Below are 18,348 nucleotides of genomic sequence, written 5' to 3'. Positions count from 1 at the left end.
ATACTAACAGGAAAATAGTATTCATGAAGTGTCACCTTTTCACAGTGATAAAACTAAACATCGCATTTAACAAGTAACAACATGAGAACTTTTATCTGGTGATTCTTATTGACGTCAGATCCGATAAACATGGCTGCCGCCACGAGACTCGGACCAAAGACGAACCTTCTGGTTCATCTGCTTATTTTTAGCTGGTATGTTTTCACGATCTGGAGTAACTGTACGCTGCAGACCTCAGACAGACACCCTGGCGTGCGCTCATACGGAGGACGCTGGAAATACCTGACTTTTATTAATCTGGTAACGTTAACCGAATTCGTCAATGTCAGTGGCGTGAGTTAGGACGTGTTCGTGTCACGTGACTCACGTCGACGCGTGTGTTTGTCTCCTCAGGTGTCGCACGCGGTGTTTTTTGGCCTGTGCGTGCTGGTGGACGCGGTTCACAGCGCTGTGTCTGTCAAACAGAGCCGCAGCGGGACTCCTCTGCTCCTCACCAAAGCCAGGGACTTTTACTTCACCGCCCTGGCGTTTCCGGTCGGCACGGTGAGTGTTTATATTTACTGTAATCGTTTTAAGCCGCTTAGCAGACGAGCAGTGAGCTGAAGAGCAATGATATGTGCTGTGACGAATCTCAGTAAGCCTGACGCAGAACACGTAGCAAGGCTTTTTACATAATAGCAAATTACATAATAAATGAAAAAGAATCAACAAGCTAGTAGGGGCTCTTTTTGCTTTTTGACAGTTGTATAATAATAATAATAATTATATATATATATATATATATATATATATATATATATATATATATATATATATATATATTAGAATACGGAAATAATAGAAAAGCTAGTGTGAGTTGAAATGAATAGAGTCTGTTCTAAAAGATGGAAGAAAACTTTGATTAAAGATTTGATCCACTGTGAATGTTGACTACTGTAATTGAAGTGAACAAGAATTAGGGCTATTGACAATTTAAAAAAAAAAAAAAGTTTCAAAAAAGTATCAAATGACTTGAGCGCTATATTACATGCTTAAAATGTTCGGCAAATTTGTAGTGAAGTTCCTTTTTTAAATTTGTGATTGGGCTATATATATTTGAATAATTTATTGAATTATGTTGAATAATTCTGATGTTTTTCATTTGATGTCGTAATGATGTCATCGTATTTTGAGTAATTTAAAATATATATTATTAATATTAAAATATATTGGCAAAAACAACTATTAAAGCTTTAACAATAATTAAGGGTCAATAGAATTTATTGTTTGATTCAGTTTTTGACGTTTTTCTATAGTATTTGAATGACTGACAAATAAGGACGTTATTTTATTATGTTAGCATTTATTCTGAATGTATAAGAGAGTTTGTCTCAAGCTGTAACTGGTTAACGTTCCCGCTGGTTCATTTGTACCACACCAAATGTCCTGGATGCAGACACTTTTAAACCAGTGTTTTTATGCATAGTTTAACTCTTCTGTGCAATCTCAGTCAATATGAGATCTTAAAGATTGTATTTGTTATAAACGATAACAGAAGATTCATAAAAACCTTTGGGGTAATTCTAGTATAGTGTGAATCACAGCAGGACAGCTCAAAACCTCTTATAAGCTGGATAATGATGGATCGATGTCAGACTGTTTAATGTTAAATGTTGATTTTAATAGCGTGTTGATATTTTCTTCTTGATGTTCTCTTGCAGTTTGTGTTCGTTTCTTTCTGGACTCTCTACACTTACAACAGAGAGCTGGTGTACCCTAAACTATTAGACGAGATCATTCCCATCTGGCTGAATCATGCAATGGTGAGAGCTTTATTTTACAATTTACCAAACAAACAATAACGTGCATTTTGTATGATCTGTGATACGATTGATCTCTGTTACGATGCAGTAAGATTTCAGTTTGATTCAAATACAGTGCCATTCAATGCAATATGATGCATTGAATTGCAAAATATTATGTTATGCAATTCAATAATTTGCATTCATTCCTTTGGTAGAAGATGTGTCTATGCCTCTGCGTGTTAATCTATACTCTACAGAGACCAGGGCATGTCCTGAGAGTCACATAGTGTTGTGATACATACACATACATACATTTTTAATTGATGAATTGCATCGACTTTTATGCTGATTGGAGCTTAAGGATGTGTTTTGTGTGTGTTTTTTTTCCCAGCACACTTTTATCATGCCGCTGCTGCTGCTGCAGATGTTTCTTCAGAATCACAGATATCCCAGTCGCGTGAAGGGGATCTTCAGTCTGGCTTTATTTGCCGCCCTCTATCTGTCGTGGTAATCTCGTCTGCCCGCGTCCTTCACATAAACCTGATCAGAGCTTTTGTTTTCTATGTTCTGTGTGTTTTCTGATGCGTCTCTCCCTCTTTAGGGTGCTGTGGGTGCGCCACGCGTCAGGGATTTGGGTGTATCCTATCATGGCTCACTTGAGTCCCGTGGGCTTGTGTATTTTCCTCGGAGGCGCGTCGCTCAGCATGGCTCCTCTTTACCTGTTAGGAGAGAAGCTCAGCTTCATGATGTGGAGCGGCACAGGTGAGAAACCTTTTGAAAGGCTGTGAGATCGAACTCCGTGAACTCTTCATTATATTTGCAGTTATTCAAGTAGTCTCAACTCTCCCAGAGTTAATAAGTTGAGTTTTTTTTATCAATCCGTTCACCCAATCTCCGGGTATGGAGATAGCACTTTTAGCATAGCTTAGCATAGATCATTGAATCCAATTGGACCAGATGTCACCTCGCCTGCTGTAGTCATGTTACGGCAGCGAAGCTCCTTGATTATTACACCAGAATGAAAGTATAGTTCCTAATAACTTCAGCCTAGAAAATGGCAATTTTTCTTAGTACGCGAAATAACTACGGAAGAGTTTAAATATTTTAAATAGAAAAAATATTCAGACTCTTTGGTCATTTTTGAATGCCATGCTACTGGTCTAATCGGATTCAGTGATCTATGCTAAGCTATGCTAAAAGTCCTATCCCCAGACCTGGAGATCGGTCGAATAGATTAAAAAAAAACAATAAAACTCAACTTATTAGGGAGTTGGAGAATGAGTCCATTTCCAAAAAGGTGAAGTGATCCTTTTAATAGATGTGAATGGTTTTCATTGTTGCGTTACCTATTTATGTTAACATTTCAAAAAAGGATGGATGGATAGATAGATAGATAGATAGATAGATAGATAGATAGATAGCCTTCTGTCATCTGATTTGATCATTTACCTTTTTAAGGAGTAAAGTAAAAAAAAAAAAAAAAAAAAACTGTGCAAACATAAGCATTTAGCTTGTGCTTCATGTGTGTTTTTGCTGTTAAATATTTACTAAAAGTAAACGCACATGTAAATCGTATTGTTAGAACTATTTCAGGATGAGCCCTTTTTTAAGCAACGTAGCTTTGCTTGTTTATCTCTCATTCGTCATTGTATTGCATTATATGTTTTAGATATATTAGATATATAAAGTGCCAAGAGAATGAATTAGATCATTTTATGTAATTTGTTGCTCTGCTGTAATTGATTAATATCACCAGTATCAGAGTTAAGGTTTAGACCTTTAGAAATGTCAAGTGTTGAACCTTTAATCATTGAGTATGATGCTTCATATTCACCTGTATCACACTATATGAGCCATAAAGCCTGATAGATCAAAAATGATACTCCAAAAAAAACATGCAAACGGTTTTATATTTTCTTATATTTATTATTGTTTTTATTTTGTTCAAAAAACTTATTTTCATGTTCCATTTAAATAACTAATTAATAATAATAATAATAATAATAATAATAAATAAATAACAGAGTGTGGTAGATCCATACTGACTGAAATGTTTCTTTCATTCTTTCATAAGGGAATCAGAAGAGGAAAAAGAAGTAGACGTCTACTGGAATCCACATTAACCGTGTGGAGCTCAAACCAGGCCAAACAACAGGTTTTTATAGGCATGAAGCAACGGTAGCATTGTTGTATTTTATACAAGAGGGGCTTAATTGGCCCTAGCATACAAACAGAAAGAAACTAGCATACCTACTGAACACATGGTATGCATTTATACTAATTGTGCTGATATTTTATTTAGTTTTTCTCCTAATTGTGACACTGATGAAAATGCTTTTTTTTTTTTTTTTTCTTTAATGATCATATTTTTTATTATTTTAGAGTTGTGAAATGCTGTAATATCCCAGAATGCTGTTGTTCATTGATTAAGGGACAGTCAGTACTGATCACTTTCTGGCGACCAATCTTTTGCTGATATAAAAAAAAAAGAAATCCGCTGTAGTTTGTGTCGGTGTCAAGCCATGTAAATGTGTCACGCGATGTGTCGGAGGGCTTTCTCAGTGACACACTTTACCTGCATGAACTTGGGTAATCTCACCAGTGAAGCCCTTAATGTGATTTTCCGGCTTTGCCCAGAGTTTGATGATGGACTTTATTGGAAACAAGTAAACCTTAGTAATCTGTGTCCTCGCTGTGACACACGTCTGATTCACATCCAGAGAAACGACTCTGCATTCATTCCTTCTTTGAGCCCTTTCTATGGACATTTCATGATAACTGAGTATGTTTGCTAATTCTATTGTTGTGGAGCATAATGGAGTGCTTTACTGTGATCACGATGACTTTCCTCTTTATTTCAACGTGTGTGTAAAACAGATGGCTGTTCAGGTTAACGGAGAGGACAGATCCGTTTGCTGAGACCAATGTAATTCCTGCATTCCTGATTATAATAGCACTTGTGAAGAATATGATGCACTGACATTAAAATGTCATCGGTGGCACTTAAAAAGGGCCAATGAGCGTTATTGGTTTGCACAATGTAATGATTATTATTGCCAACTATAAACAATAAAACCTCTGTTGTTTTACTTGTTTAAAGTGGCGTTCTGTCTTTTTAAAATATGTCTCTGCTCTTTGTCTGTGTGACGAAGACATCGCTTTGATGCTGATGCAATAATGGATGAGCAGTGCGTCAGCTGTTTGTTAACTTCCTACTTAGGAGACTCTCCTTTAATTAGATTGGCTGTAAGTCAATCAGTTTCCAAAGCTTTGAGAGCCTCACCTCATTGTCATTTTCAGTTACTGCCTTTTTGGTGGCTTGAATTTGCATCCATAAACCGTGCGCGCACACACACAGAAATAATAATGTTGGGATTTCTGAATGTGTCTTTCAGTAGTCCCACTTTGTTGGAAAATATAAACACGCACACACATATATATATATATATATATATATGTGTGTGCGTGTAATATATATATATATTACACTTTTGTACTTATAAAGTCAGTTTAAAAATAAAGAACAAGAAAGTTGTTTTTTTTACTCAACTAATAACTAAAAAGCAGCTCTGAGTGATGATGCTGTCCGTGAGGTCAGTGGTCAGAGAAAAGGGCTATTTCAGGAGTAAGTGGATTAGGTGGTAAATCTCAAGCGAGTCTGAAATAGCTGCTTTATTCACTCTTTGGCCTGGTCTGAGCACAGAACACAGCAGAATTAACTCGGACGCTTGCTGTTGGAAAATGAGCAGGACGACCGGCCGTAAGCTTTGCACCGTGAAGAAGATTGTGCGTCTTAAAAGAAGACTAAATAAATGATATAGTGTCATTTGCTTTTGATTCTTACAACAAAACGGTGCATTACTGAGGGACAAGTTATCAAATCAACTGTGGATTCGATGGATCGGAGGGAAAGTGAAGTTGATTTTCTCTAGCAGTTTTTGGGTGAGTAGTAGTCTCAACTCATTCTCTAGACAATATCAGCAAATTCAAGTACAGGTGAAGCAATAGGAAATGCAATTGAATGTTTTGAATGAAGACAGGTTATAGCATTTGTTTGAGAAACTTTGGATGGATGGAAATTTTCTTGTTGCTTGGATGGAAACTACTTGTGCAGCTGTATCTGTACTCACCACAAAAATAAGCAGCACACTGTTTTTGATAATGACCTACTACCATAAGAAATTTTTCTTTGGGCAACAAATCAGCAAATTATAATGATTTCTGAAGAATCGTGCTGGAGTAATGAAGCTGAAAATGTAGGTTATTGTTTTTACAGTATTCCTAATCAAATAAATGCAGCTGAGTACACGCAAGAACTTAAATTAAATCTTTTAATTAATTAATTTATCCTGTGCCCAAACAGATATTGCCATGGAGGAGGGAGTATCATGGACTTTGGTGAGGAATGGCAAAAACTTAAGCCACCTTGTGAATAAAATGGTGTAATAATCAAGTAATAATCAGAACGGTGTTACACGATGTTTAACCTCTTGCCTTTTGCATTTAAAAGACATTTTGAGTTCTTAAAGTAATCAGTAAACCAACAGTGGTTTTTTTATGTCTACTGGTCTGGTATTGTCATCAGGTGAATGGTTTTTCACACCCAAGGAGATTTCCCTGACCGTTTCTAAGTAGATCATGTCTGTTTAATTCTTAGTGACGGGTTCCAGGGTTCCCCGAGCCAAATACACAATGGTACGAGAGGCGCTGTGTTATATGATCCCCTATCATATGCAGTGCTCCATGGGATGTGGAGGACCGGCCTGCAAGTATGAGGACCCTTCACACTGGAGTGAAGATGATCAGGCCATTAGAGGAATCTACTCATCTTGGTACATGGCGTGCACCTTTTAAAGTCAAGTCACCGTTATTTATATAGTGCTTTTTACAATGCAAAATCACCCGGCCCCTCCTCCTCAGACTTGATGCACACGCAGGTTGACAGATCGACGACACCAATAGAAACGAGCTGTTTCTTAAATATCTGCAAACAAAACATACAAGAAAATTCTGTAATTTTGACCCATACAGTGGATTGTTGTCTATTGCTACAAATATACCTGTGCTACTTATGACTGGTTTTGTGGGTCGCATATAAGTTTAAGTCTCTGTCCCAATTTATGGCTTCTTTTTGTTTCTTTTTAGGATCACTGAAAATCTGCTGGCTATGGCCCGCCCTTCTACAGAAATCATTGAAAGATTTGATGTAATAGACCAGTTTTTGAGGTACAACAGATGATTGTAAAAAAGATAACTGATTCTGGATTATGTGATTGGTCGACTTTTATAATCTGCTGTTTCATCATGTTAAGATGTGGTTTGAAGACAGTTATTAACCTCCAGTGCCCTGGCGAACATGCCAGCTGTGGTAACCCACTGGATCCCGAGAGCGGCTTCACTTATCGACCGGAGACATTCATGGAGGCTGGCAGTGAGCAACACTTTCTTTTTGTACATTGTCTGATTCTGCCTAATTATCAATATGTTTTCCCCCTGTGTAATGTAAAAAATCTTGACACATTAAAGGGGTCATATTATGCGATTTTTAAGTTTTCCTTTCAATTTGGAGTGTTACAAGCTGTTAGTGCATAGATAAGATAAGTTGCAAAGACTATCTCTTTGGTTTTGTTTTCAAAAACTTGTCCACACCCCCCTAAAATGACTCGTTTAAACACGCCTCCCCTTTTGTACATCACGGTGTGGGTTTATTTTCAAAACTGCCATATGTTTACGCAAAGAAAGAAGGCAGAGTTATTATTCTCGTTGAAGTGTTGCTGCGGGCGCCATGTTCTGGATATGCTGTGTTTTGTTGTGAAAGTGGAACTACTTTCTTTGAGCTTTCAAAAGAGGACACAACTTGAAATCGGTGGTTAAGTTGTGTTAACAAAACTGTTCCAGAACAGTTCAACACAAATATTAGAGTGCGTTTAGTACATTTACAGAGGACTGATTCCTGAACCTGACAGAGCGGCCTATGCTAACTGAGACTATAAAGTGGGACAGTTCCAACAGTCTGGTGCTTATGACTCAGTAACAGTAATAGACAATATGTGGAAAAACATTACACCAAATACACAAAATAATGTTCTTTTTAGCAACATATGACCCCTTTAAAAAACAGCAAAAACAGTAGTTGTGGTTGTTTTCAGGTTGTAAAGGTACTCTTGTTGCTCTATTTTAGTATATTTCTACAACTTTAGATGGAATGACTATGGTGTGGCATCTCTTACATCCATCTTGGATATGGTAAAAGTCATGTCTTTTGCCGTTCAAGAAGGCAAGCTGGCTGTTCACTGTCATGCAGGGCTTGGCAGAACAGGTACCATTCTGTTTGATATGATTAAAATACATTTATAATTTAATTGACATACATGATTTATAAGTTGCTGGTTTGATCCTTAATAAATTGCAGCAAAAAAATTTGGTTCCTCGAGCAGAATACCCCAGGTCACTCCAGAGGGATTGTCGATTGTAATGTTACCATAAGTTGCTTTAGTTAAAAGATCTGCGTAACCACACTACCGATGCAGTGGGCACAAGCTTCTAAAATAGCTTTTATATAGTTAATATGTCAGGATTGGTTTTGAGCCATAGCCTTGTGGACAGCACTCTGGGGTGACTCAAGTTCAAGTTGCATTGTGTGGTCCTTTCATATATGAATTTATCAGATGCTTTTATTGCATGAAACATACATTTGTTTTTCAGTCCATTCATTCAATGGAAATCAAAGCCATGTACATAGCTTGTACAGTTCAGGAATGATTTCATAATCTCTGTCTCTCTCTGACTGCCCTCTCATATAAATACAAAAAAGCTTTATTAATTTTTTTCAACCCTGCGATAACCTACACAGGGATAATTAACCCAAAAATGAATTAATTGCTCACCCTCATGTCGTAAGACCTTTGTTCGTCTTTGGAAGACAAATTAAGATTTTTCTATCTGAGAGCTTTCTGACCCTCCATAGACAGCAAGGGAACATTCATGGCAAATGTAGTAAAATAGTCCATGTGACATCATTTTATGATGCTGAGAATACTTTTTGTATACCTTTTTGGGCCTTGGTAGTTGTGGTGCTGTCTATAAAGTCATCAAAATTATCTTAATTTGTATTCTGAAGATCAACTAAGCTCTTACGGATTTTGGAATGACATTAGGGTAAGTAATTAATGACAGAATTTTCATTTTCATTCATTTTCATGTATTATTGTCTATCTAAATGTTTTACAATGAAACGGCAATGTTAAAATATGCAAACTAATTGGATTTTTACATGTTGTTGTCAGGTGTGTTGCTGGCCTGTTTCTTGTTGTTCACCACACAGATGACAGCAGACCAAGCCATTCTTTTAGTTCGAAGCAAACGACCAAACTCAATCCAGACTAGAGGACAGCTCCAGTGCGTTAGGCAGTTTGCTCGTTTCCTGGTTCCGCTAAGGAACGTGTTTGCTAATGTCGAGTCTAGAGTGCCACCCGTTTCTCTTTCACAATACTTGATCCGCCAGAAACATATACTGCATGGATATGAGGCTCGGAAGTTGAGATACATGCCAAAGCTCATCCCGCTCATTTGCAGGCTTCTACTGGACATCGCAGAGAATCGCCAGGTTATCGAGGAGGACGTTGTAGAAGTTCCTGACGTCACACCTATGGCAGAGAAATCTTTTAATGAGAGTTCAGTATATCAATTAAACAGAGAGATTTTGGGAAATGGGATGACTATGATCCAGCCACGGCTTCCAGGTCTACCCAATAGAGCCAATAGAGACAACACACAACCTCTTTACTATGTCCGTAAGAGCCTTAGCTACAGCGAGTCTGACCTTCAGAGGTTAGCAGCATCTTTAAATCTCTCGGATAACCCTCTCAGTGTTTTAGCAAGCATCCACTCAACTGACATCAGCAATCAGCTAGGAGCTTTCAACTGTGTTTCCCAGAACTACATCATACCTTCTCTGGGGACTTGTAAGGACAATCCCATCTACAGCTCAACCAGTAATATATGGGAGCTAAAAACGCTTATGGACCAGACTGAAGGATCTCCCCTGCTCAAAAACAGGAGGCAGTCTGTTTTGCTGCGAAGCCAATCTCTAATTGTTTCAGATGACAAAAGCACCACAAGCATTGCCAGAATATTGTCTTACTGGAGGAGAGACTGTACACAAAATACACACCCTGACAAAGCTCAACACAATGAAAAAGAGCATTCAGAGGTGCCCTTCATCACTGTCCAGTCTGAGTTGTCTTTGGAGTCACGTCGTCTCCTCGTGGCTCAGTCCCTTGCGGTAGACCTCGAGAATGATGGAGATAAAGAACAAATTCAGAAGGTGTCTACGTGGCAGGTAGGTGCATATAATGATTTACTAAGAAGAATTAAAGGTGATGGCAGGGATCGCAGGGACAGTCCTGCAGGGTTTACTTCAATCCCTAACTGCAGAACTGCAGACAGAGAATCATCACTTGTGCATGCAACAAGCGTTTCTTCACTCATTCTGGCAATGCTGCTTATGCATGTTTGGTTTGTTTAGTGTGCCAAAAAAATATCAGTGGGGGTTACCAAAAAAAAAGTAAGGGTACTGTTGTTGGTGTAAACGCAAACTGGATCAAGGTGTACTGTACTGTACTGATCCGCTCAGTGGAAACAATCCGTAAGTCATGGGTTTGAAAGTGGAAGAGAGCGATGTTCCTTCAATTTCTGCCAATACTGAGAATCATACCTGCGTCCTTCAGGTTAAAAGAAACTCTTTCAGCCTTAATCCTGCTTAGCGGCAGCTGGCAACTAGGTGCAACGGCAACTAGGGCAACTAGCTACAGAGTGCTAGCTGCTTACAACTGCTCTAATCAAACACATCTGAAAATCCTACCAACCAAAACCGCTAACAAGAAGGTGTGTTTGATTAGGGTTAGGTAAACCACAGTGTACTTTATATGCTTTTAGATTTGTAATGTTGATCTTGTGGCCTTTCATGACCTGAATCTAGGATTTAATGTATGGTCTCAGATAAGACTGCTGTTTATTTCCACTGTTCTTCAGGATATTTTTTACAACCACTGTATCTTCCGCATTTTGGAGAGGTTGCATGGCTGAATGGCTTCTTAATTAGGTTCAAACTAAATTTCAGGAGGAACATGTTAATCAACACCTGAAGAGGCAAATATGGCATATATGCTCTTCCGGCATCCTTAACTTCTCCACAGCCACCACAAAAACAAGCCTAGAAATTCCTGCAAAGTACTCATCTTCATTAAAGATTGAACTTGTTAAATGCCACTCCTAATTCATAATTTTCTCTGTTCCATTACAATTCCTAATGTAGTTGTTGATCCAACAGGCCAGGGGTTTGTTAACAACTCTGCATCCCAGTCCTTACAATGACTTTAGCATGCAAAGTTTTAGTCTGCCTACCTCCAGTCGATCCTCATAGTCTCTTTACATCATATAGAAAATATGATCAAAGCTTGCTTGTAAGTTTAATACATTTTTTTGTTCTTTTCTGCAGGAAGATCTTAATTGTCAAGGTGCGTGGGAGCGACTGTGTTTGGAAAAAGACCCATTTATCTTGTCTGGAATCATGTGGTCCTGGCTGGAACAACTCAAAGATCCAGTCATCTCAACTCATGATGTTCACACACTAAAAGAGGCCAACCAGGACCCCGAAACTGTGCTCAATTGCCTAGATAGGGTACGATTTAAATATCAGATCTGTTTTTTAGACTTAACTGTAAATAAAGTCTGATACTTAAAACTCAACCTGACACAATGACATGAGCACATGGCTCAGCCAATTGGGTCTTTTTGTATCAGCAGCCAATGAGCTTGCAGCTCAACAATCAAATACTTGCCTAGTGCTTGGTAGTGATGGCAAGGTGAAGCATTCTGTACCAGCAAAGCTTTCAACACAGTCACTTCAAAGAAGGTTCATTACTTGAAGCTTTTCAACACGGTTTATTCTGTAGTCATTTATGCTCAGTTTACACTGCAGATCTTCATGCTCAGATCTCATATTTTTGTGCTGTTGTTCACATTGCCATTCAAATGCAACTGCCATCAGTCTCTGTACAGATCTACTACAGGGTGATCATGTATGCTATTGGGGTTATTCATATGTGTTGTATGTTCACAGCATGTTGTGGATTCATTAGTATGCCTTAATTCTTGCTCAAACATATTAACATTGTTATGTATATTGCCATGTCAAGAGAGTTGTAGGCTTCATTATAACTAACAAGAAACTTTCCATTTGTGATTGTTAACTTGATGTGAATCCATTCTTATTACCATCTTCAGGCTTCAAAAGAAACAGGAATGTGCATTCTGGACTGTTTCGCCCGTTTATTAATAATTCCTGAGGAAGTCGAGAGTGCATTTCTGGATCGAGCGGCAAAAGCTTTAACAAAGGTATTGTGTCATTCTGAGATGTCCTGAAATAGTAATATTTTGTTTTTATTAACTTTTTTTAATTAACTTCTCTCTTTAGATGAAAAACACAGACGGTGGGAAGAGTGTCCATGAAATCATGAAAGGGGTCTTGAAGCTTGTTCTGCATCACCTGAGATTGGCTGCCATAAATGAGTTTGAGGTCTAACACATGCAACAAACACTAAACTACAGTTAACTACAAAGAAAATGAGTTTATTTTTATTAAGACAAGCTCTACACATCTGCTGCTGATGTTTCTTTGGTTGTTCCTCAAATCTCGGTTCAGATGAAGAATTCAACATAATTTAGCCCACCGATAGATTGAATTATAACTGTACCATTTTAAGATGTTAGAAATGTGTTTAACACGGTGAACTGTTTGATGTAAAAGAAATACCATACACTGTATGTTATGTGCCATAGTGCTAATACTTGAAAGCATTGCAACTGAAACCTCTCATTTTTGTACCATGTTTGTACAGTTATTTGTAATAAAAGAAATAGATTGCACATAACTAGAAATTTAAATCTTCGTCTAAAAAGGTCTGAAAACATCTGGTGTTATTAGTTCAGAAATCAAAGGTATAAGCCTTCAAAACATCATTTCCATCCACCGACTCCACGGAGCCCACAATACTCGAATGATCACAGGCAACGTTGGTGAATCCCCTGGAAATACAGATAAAAAGGGTCAGCTTACCAGTCAAAACATTGTACATGTGCACCATGACAGTATGGGTGACAACACTGTACCTGGATCTGGATAAGGAGCCTCCGAGCAATTGATACCGGCTCTTCAGTGTAAGCCCATGCTCTGGATCATTTCTCCAGGTCAGTATTCTGAGAGACAGGTCTCGAGATGCTGTCACCACGCGAAAACTGTCCTGCAAGATCAGTGCATCTCTATAAGTGAAACCATCCAACGAGGAGTGTTTTGATATTGCATGGTCGATTAGCTTACCACACAAAGAGCAGTGACTGGCTGTGAATGGTCTTCAAAACTAGCGACAAGTTCCCCTTTAAGTGTGTAGACCTTCAGATGGTTTCCATCTGTAACTAAAAGAGTGCTGCTCCCTTTTGCCTCGAGAATGACATCCGAATGATGGCTTAGCGCCACCTGAAAAGAGGCGACTTGCTGAACTAAAATGAAAAGGCATGAAATACAGTATCAGCAGAGATTATTGCATTGTCTGTAACACATTTGTCATTTGCAGATGAATACAAAAATATAAACAAAAATGGGACCCTTGACCACAAAACCAGTCATTTTTGAAATTGAGAATTATGCAGTCTGAAATCTGAATAAAAAAAGCTTCTCATTGATGTCTGATTTGTTTGGACAGGACAATATTTGTCTGACACGTAACATAACTTAACTAAATCTGAAATATGAGGGTGCAAAAAAATGTAATATTGAGAAAATCACCTTCAAATGGAAAAATGTTCTTAGCAGTGCATATTAATAATCAAAAATTTATTTTTTATATATTTACAATAGGAACCGGCACACGATCTGTATGATTTTTGCCATAAAAGAAAAACATAGTATAATAGTATATATAAATAGTATAATGTTGACCCACACAATGTATTTTTTGGGTTATTGCCACAAATATACCTTTGTTACTTAAGACTTAAGGTAGCGATGCATTTTTAAGACCAACCTTGTGTTTCCTTTTTGTATTTTGATTCCTTCGTGGTCAGGTCAAAGACTGAGAGCGTTTTGTTGTGGAAGTCGCCGTCAGAATGGATGAGTGCGAGCCGAGCAGGGAGAGATGGGAGAAACGCGGCAGCACAACAACCAGCGACCGGCAGACTCTGACTCAGACCGTCCTCATCTTCAGCGGGGAAACACACACTCTCACTGCAGAAAACCTCCACGAACAGACAACACGCCACATTCAGTTCAAAATCAGTGTCTGTAAAGTAATAACTTTATGAACTTTTTATAATATTCCAGCATAGTATTTTTACCATTTATTTTCTCCACAGACAGTTTTAACCCTTTAACCAAACAAATTAGGTCTGAAATGACACACTGCATTAAAAATATCTCAAAAATGGGAAAAAGACCAGGCATAAAAAAATATGAGGCACTGAAAATGACTCTGAAATCAAATAAGAATAATAGTACATTTTTAAAACTAATGACTAATAATTAAATTAAATACACATGTTTCTGAGGTTATCACAAAATATTCCACACACATATATTTCTACCCAATGGATAGTGTATTTTCTTCCACTGAGAATTTGACTATTAAACATTTTTGAACAAACGGCAAATTATACACAATACTGCAGAACTATACATCACATGGTAGCTCTGCCTTACCTTTGGGCTCAAGTCAAAATTTTCTTTGGAGGCAGCGAGTATCCATTTTTTATCCGGTGATGAGCGGAGGATGTTTAAACTGAAGGAGTCGCACACTACGTGCCTGGAGACTTCTGACAGCGCAGGGCAGGTCAGGATCACCAGACATCCCAGAACAGATCCCACCTAAAAACACAAGACTTGCACTCAGGCCTGCAGCACATATACTACACATTATTTATACTCTACCAGTCAAACAGTTTTGAACGTTTTTTTTTTTTTTTTTTTTTTTTTAAAGAATACTCTTCTGCTCACAGAGCCTGCATTTATTTGATCCAAATTACAGCGAAAGCAGTAATAAGGTGAAATATTTTGACTATTTAACATGACTGTTTTTTATTTGAAAATATTCTAAAATGTAATTTATTCCCATGATTTTAAAGCTGAATTTTCAGCGTCATTACTCAGACTTAAGTGTCGCATGGTCCTTCAGAAATCATTCTGATATGCTGATTTTCTATTTATTATTATTTATCTACTGTTATTATTATGTTGGAAACATCTACTCAGCTGTTTTAAATTTTAATAATAATACAAATAATAATCAAAAATGTTTCTTGAGCAGCAAATCAGCATATTAGAATGAAGGATCATGTAGTAGATTATAATAGAGATTCTTGTAGAAAGTTATTTTAAATAGTAAAAATACTTCACATTACAGCTTTTTGCATCAAATACATGAGCAGAAGAGAATTCGTTAAAAACATTATAAATCTTGGTGGTGCTCATAATAGCATACCACGAGGAAAGAGCTGTCTTTGCTGTTAAATGACAGCAGTGTGGTCTTGGAGAATCCAGACTGGAAGCAGGCCACCTCCTCTCCGGTCACACCTTTCCAGGTTTTGATGGCTCCTGTTTCGTCGGAAGTGACCACAACTGACCGCCTCGGATCAACCGTGATGTCCTGCATGGGGCTCTGAGCAGGGCTTGACCATAAACTAACACCCTGCACGGAGTATCAAATATCAAATGAGGAATCTTGCCTCCACTGAGCATCCAGCGCACTGTTACAGGGTCTCCGCCACATGCAGAAGCAAGAGTTACCTTGTGAATGTCCCATGCTCTGACCGTGCCGTCTGTAGATGCACTGCAGACCACTGGAGTCTGCTCCCAAATATCTGCGCAGCCGTCGTTTCCAGCTAGGTATGCCAAGCCAACAACCCTGCCTGAGCAATCACATGACCAAAGCAATTTCTAAAACAGCTCTTGGTGTTATTCACGTTACGTCGAGGAGGAGGTCTCTTGCCTTTATGGCCACGTAGACTTTTGCAGGTGTAGTCCGTACTTGACCTGCCCGTTTTCATCTTCGTCTCCAGGTGAGAGCGTCGCTGGTAATAAGCTTTCCACGAGTGTGTTCCCCTGTTGGAGAGGAGCTGGGAAACATTGCAGAAACTCCACCTCTGCAGACACATTCTCCTGCACAGGGACTTGTTCTTAAGAGCCTCATCAGAGCGAAACGGTGTAAAGAATGAGGTTTAAAGCTATATAAGCCCTTCCGCTTCGGAAGATAAACACATTATGACTGTACAGATAATTATCTTTAGTGACTTACCTCCACAGCCATGGCGTCTCTGCAGCATGATACCATTCCTAAACAAAAAGTGTGTTTTTTTTTAAAATAGTGTATTTTGTAGAGAGGTCCAAAAGTCTGACTGCTAGGGAAAATGCTTATATCTATATATGCATGCTCGTATGCTCTTCAAGGCTGTATCGATATGATCAAAATCATGTAAAAAAATTTTGTTTACCATTTGCAATTTTCATCACCATCATTATCGTCTTCAAATACGTGATTCTTCAGAAACCATTCTAATATCATGATTTATTATTAGTGTTGTGCTCTTGCGCTGATTAACATTATTTGGACCTGCGACACATTTTCCTCTAAATCATTAATGAATAAAAGTTTAAAAAGAACAGAATTTATTCAAAATAGAAATCATTTCTAACTATCGCTTTTTATTCATTTAACATCCTTTAAAAAATTAAGACAATATTGACTTTTGAATAGTTGCCTAGTTTATGTTGTAACACAACATTTCTATTTTAAACAAACATTTTTTTGATTTGTAGGATCACGTGACACTTGAAGCCTGACGCTGAAAACTCAACTCAGCTCCACGTGAATAAATGATATTTTAACATATATTAAGATACAAAAATGTTATTTTAATTTGCAGTTATATTTCACAAAATGACAGCGTTTCATTAAACAGACACAGGCCCGGTGTGCATGATAAACGATTAAACAGCTTACTGATCCCAAACACTGCAAACAGTGTCCAGACTGACTGCGCAGTCACAAAAAACCTCTCTTGTTTGATCTGCATCAGAAGATCTGCTCATTACCTTACAGACTGTGGATGCTCTGATTAAATCTTCATCCTGAAGAAGAGAGAAGACGCTGATGAGGCAGTCTAGAGGTAAACTCTGGCACATCTCTGTTTCCACAGCCATCCCAGCACCGCCGAGTTACTTTCATTTTTGGGGGGGTGACGTCATCGTGACGCATCCTACGGAGCAACTTCATGGACACTGCATTACGTAATAGTTACGGTTATTCGCTTTCTTAAAAAATATTGTATCCCCATAGTTTATTTTGCCTCAGTTCATTCATGTACCCTCCTTTATTTTTTTATTGCCTAATACTTCTGATACAATTATAGGAATCCTTACAACATTATTTTTTTTCCTATAATGACTGTATGTTGTAACCTTTTACCCCGTTGCCTTAAAAATGCCTTCTTAGGCGCCTTTATTTTATACGTTGTCATTTATAGGCTATTCCCCCTGGCCTTGTATGTTCTTTGTTGGGTTTTTTTGTGATTGTTTTGTTTTTAGGGTTGTATACTTTTTATACTTAATGATAATTGCAATTTAAAAAGATGCATTAATAATTTGAATAATCTGACAAGATTAAAACAGGAGGAGTTCCCGCTCAATAGCTTGCAGTCAGCAGAGTGGCGCAGCGGAAGCGTGCTGGGCCCATAACCCAGAGGTCGATGGATCGAAACCATCCTCTGCTAGAATCTTTTTTTCGCGCACGAAAAAAGTGGTGGTGACTACTACTTATCACGGTTAGAGAGCAGACGTGCAACCCGTGGTTGGACCACTATAATGCGTAATGCATTTAATGAGATAAAAAAGGCGTTCAATTCTATCAGAGGAAAATCAGAAAGCATTAAAACATATTCAAAGATCTTGAATCGTTCAGGTTTTAAACGTCGCAGGATGTTTTCATTTACTTAGGGCTGTTGCACACTTAATGAAAACCTTTTCAAAAATTCACGTTTATTTTGCAATTACTGTTTTGTGCTTTTCGTTAAAAAGTAAATAAATGAATAGTCTTTTTTTTTCTATTCTGAAGAGCTGAACAGCTCTTTGGCCATAATTTGGTAGAATGCACTATATCTAAGACAATAAACCTTTTTAAAACATTGTGTCTTCGGTCTTGCCAGTAGGGGGAGTGCTTGCGAAAGGTTTTGTATTACTGATAAACGACGCTGTCAGGGTAAAACTGCTATAAATTAAAGAATGGGTTTTTAAAATGACTTTTCGCGCCTTTCTCGGGAGTATAGAGAACAAACGCACAGACATCTGACTCTCGGGCCTTTTGTAAAATCCGCAGTCATTACCGAAGCACCTGCAGTTTAGCTTCTAACACCCCTAACCACATTAAAACACGTCTGACAGCTGTCTGTTTACTCGCTTCTAGTTTATCATCAGTACGACCGTGTCATACCAAAACAACACCTGGACCCTTAACAGACC

At 38.1% G+C, this 18,348-nt stretch overlaps 3 protein-coding genes and 1 non-coding gene across 6 annotated transcripts; 3 read left to right on the top strand and 1 right to left on the bottom strand.

Annotated features, from left to right (window-relative positions):
* The first annotated feature begins 106 nt into the window (after positions 1–106).
* adtrp1 (androgen dependent TFPI regulating protein 1) lies at positions 107–4,883 on the top strand. Its single transcript, XM_043224100.1, has 6 exons — positions 107–300; positions 394–543; positions 1,701–1,802; positions 2,176–2,291; positions 2,386–2,546; positions 3,859–4,883. The coding sequence occupies exons 1-6, from the start codon at positions 130–132 to the stop codon at positions 3,882–3,884; spliced, it is 726 nt and encodes a 241-aa protein (XP_043080035.1). The 5' UTR covers positions 107–129; the 3' UTR covers positions 3,885–4,883.
* A 140-nt stretch (positions 4,884–5,023) lies between these two features.
* ptpdc1b (protein tyrosine phosphatase domain containing 1b) lies at positions 5,024–12,718 on the top strand. 2 transcript variants are annotated; one of them, XM_043224097.1, is made up of 10 exons: positions 5,024–5,726; positions 6,148–6,182; positions 6,442–6,616; positions 6,930–7,010; positions 7,097–7,215; positions 7,966–8,103; positions 9,071–10,125; positions 11,284–11,466; positions 12,072–12,182; positions 12,262–12,718. In XM_043224097.1, exons 2-10 carry the CDS (start codon positions 6,173–6,175, stop codon positions 12,367–12,369), a joined length of 1,980 nt encoding a protein of 659 aa, XP_043080032.1. In that variant the 5' UTR covers positions 5,024–5,726; positions 6,148–6,172; the 3' UTR covers positions 12,370–12,718. The 2 variants fall into 2 exon arrangements, with proteins under 2 accessions (XP_043080032.1, XP_043080031.1); XM_043224096.1 differs by having other exon boundaries at positions 5,024–6,040.
* Positions 12,401–17,082, bottom strand: fbxw12 (F-box and WD repeat domain containing 12). Of its 2 annotated transcripts, none has more exons than XM_043224098.1 (10): positions 16,927–17,082; positions 16,130–16,167; positions 15,824–15,993; positions 15,622–15,743; positions 15,317–15,523; positions 14,539–14,703; positions 13,868–14,078; positions 13,165–13,343; positions 12,957–13,087; positions 12,401–12,872 (listed from the first exon to the last, which is right to left on the bottom strand). In XM_043224098.1, exons 1-10 carry the CDS (start codon positions 17,032–17,034, stop codon positions 12,773–12,775), a joined length of 1,431 nt encoding a protein of 476 aa, XP_043080033.1. In that variant the 5' UTR covers positions 17,035–17,082; the 3' UTR covers positions 12,401–12,772. The 2 variants fall into 2 exon arrangements, with proteins under 2 accessions (XP_043080033.1, XP_043080034.1); XM_043224099.1 differs by having other exon boundaries at positions 15,824–16,019; positions 16,927–17,028.
* Positions 17,083–17,531: 449 nt separating this feature from the next.
* trnam-cau lies at positions 17,532–17,603 on the top strand. Its single transcript has one exon. It is a non-coding gene; the product is annotated as a tRNA-Met (tRNA).
* The last annotated feature ends 745 nt before the right edge of the window (positions 17,604–18,348 follow it).

The sequence above is a fragment of the Puntigrus tetrazona genome, chromosome 23, assembly GCF_018831695.1.
Source record: "Puntigrus tetrazona isolate hp1 chromosome 23, ASM1883169v1, whole genome shotgun sequence".
In the NCBI taxonomy this organism is placed as follows: domain Eukaryota; kingdom Metazoa; phylum Chordata; class Actinopteri; order Cypriniformes; family Cyprinidae; genus Puntigrus; species Puntigrus tetrazona.
The sequence above is the reverse complement of the archived record's forward strand: the minus strand, read 5'-3'. Positions and strand labels throughout refer to the sequence as shown.

Excerpts from the sequence above, each read along its gene's own strand:
- adtrp1 (XM_043224100.1), top strand. The coding sequence starts at position 130 with ATGGCTGCCGCCACGAGACTCGGACCAAAGACGAACCTTCTGGTTCAT. Across the intron at positions 544-1,700 it reads TGGCGTTTCCGGTCGGCACG|TTTGTGTTCGTTTCTTTCTG; the intron begins GTGAGTGTTTAT and ends GTTCTCTTGCAG. Across the intron at positions 1,803-2,175 it reads TCTGGCTGAATCATGCAATG|CACACTTTTATCATGCCGCT; the intron begins GTGAGAGCTTTA and ends TTTTTTTCCCAG.
- ptpdc1b (XM_043224096.1), top strand. Across the intron at positions 8,104-9,070 it reads TGCAGGGCTTGGCAGAACAG|GTGTGTTGCTGGCCTGTTTC; the intron begins GTACCATTCTGT and ends TGTTGTTGTCAG. Across the intron at positions 12,183-12,261 it reads CGGCAAAAGCTTTAACAAAG|ATGAAAAACACAGACGGTGG; the intron begins GTATTGTGTCAT and ends TTCTCTCTTTAG.
- fbxw12 (XM_043224098.1), bottom strand. The coding sequence starts at position 17,034 with ATGGCTGTGGAAACAGAGATGTGCCAGAGTTTACCTCTAGACTGCCTC. Across the intron at positions 15,524-15,621 it reads GAGCATGGGACATTCACAAG|GGTGTTAGTTTATGGTCAAG; the intron begins GTAACTCTTGCT and ends TACTCCGTGCAG. Across the intron at positions 12,873-12,956 it reads GGCTCCTTATCCAGATCCAG|GGGATTCACCAACGTTGCCT; the intron begins GTACAGTGTTGT and ends CTGTATTTCCAG.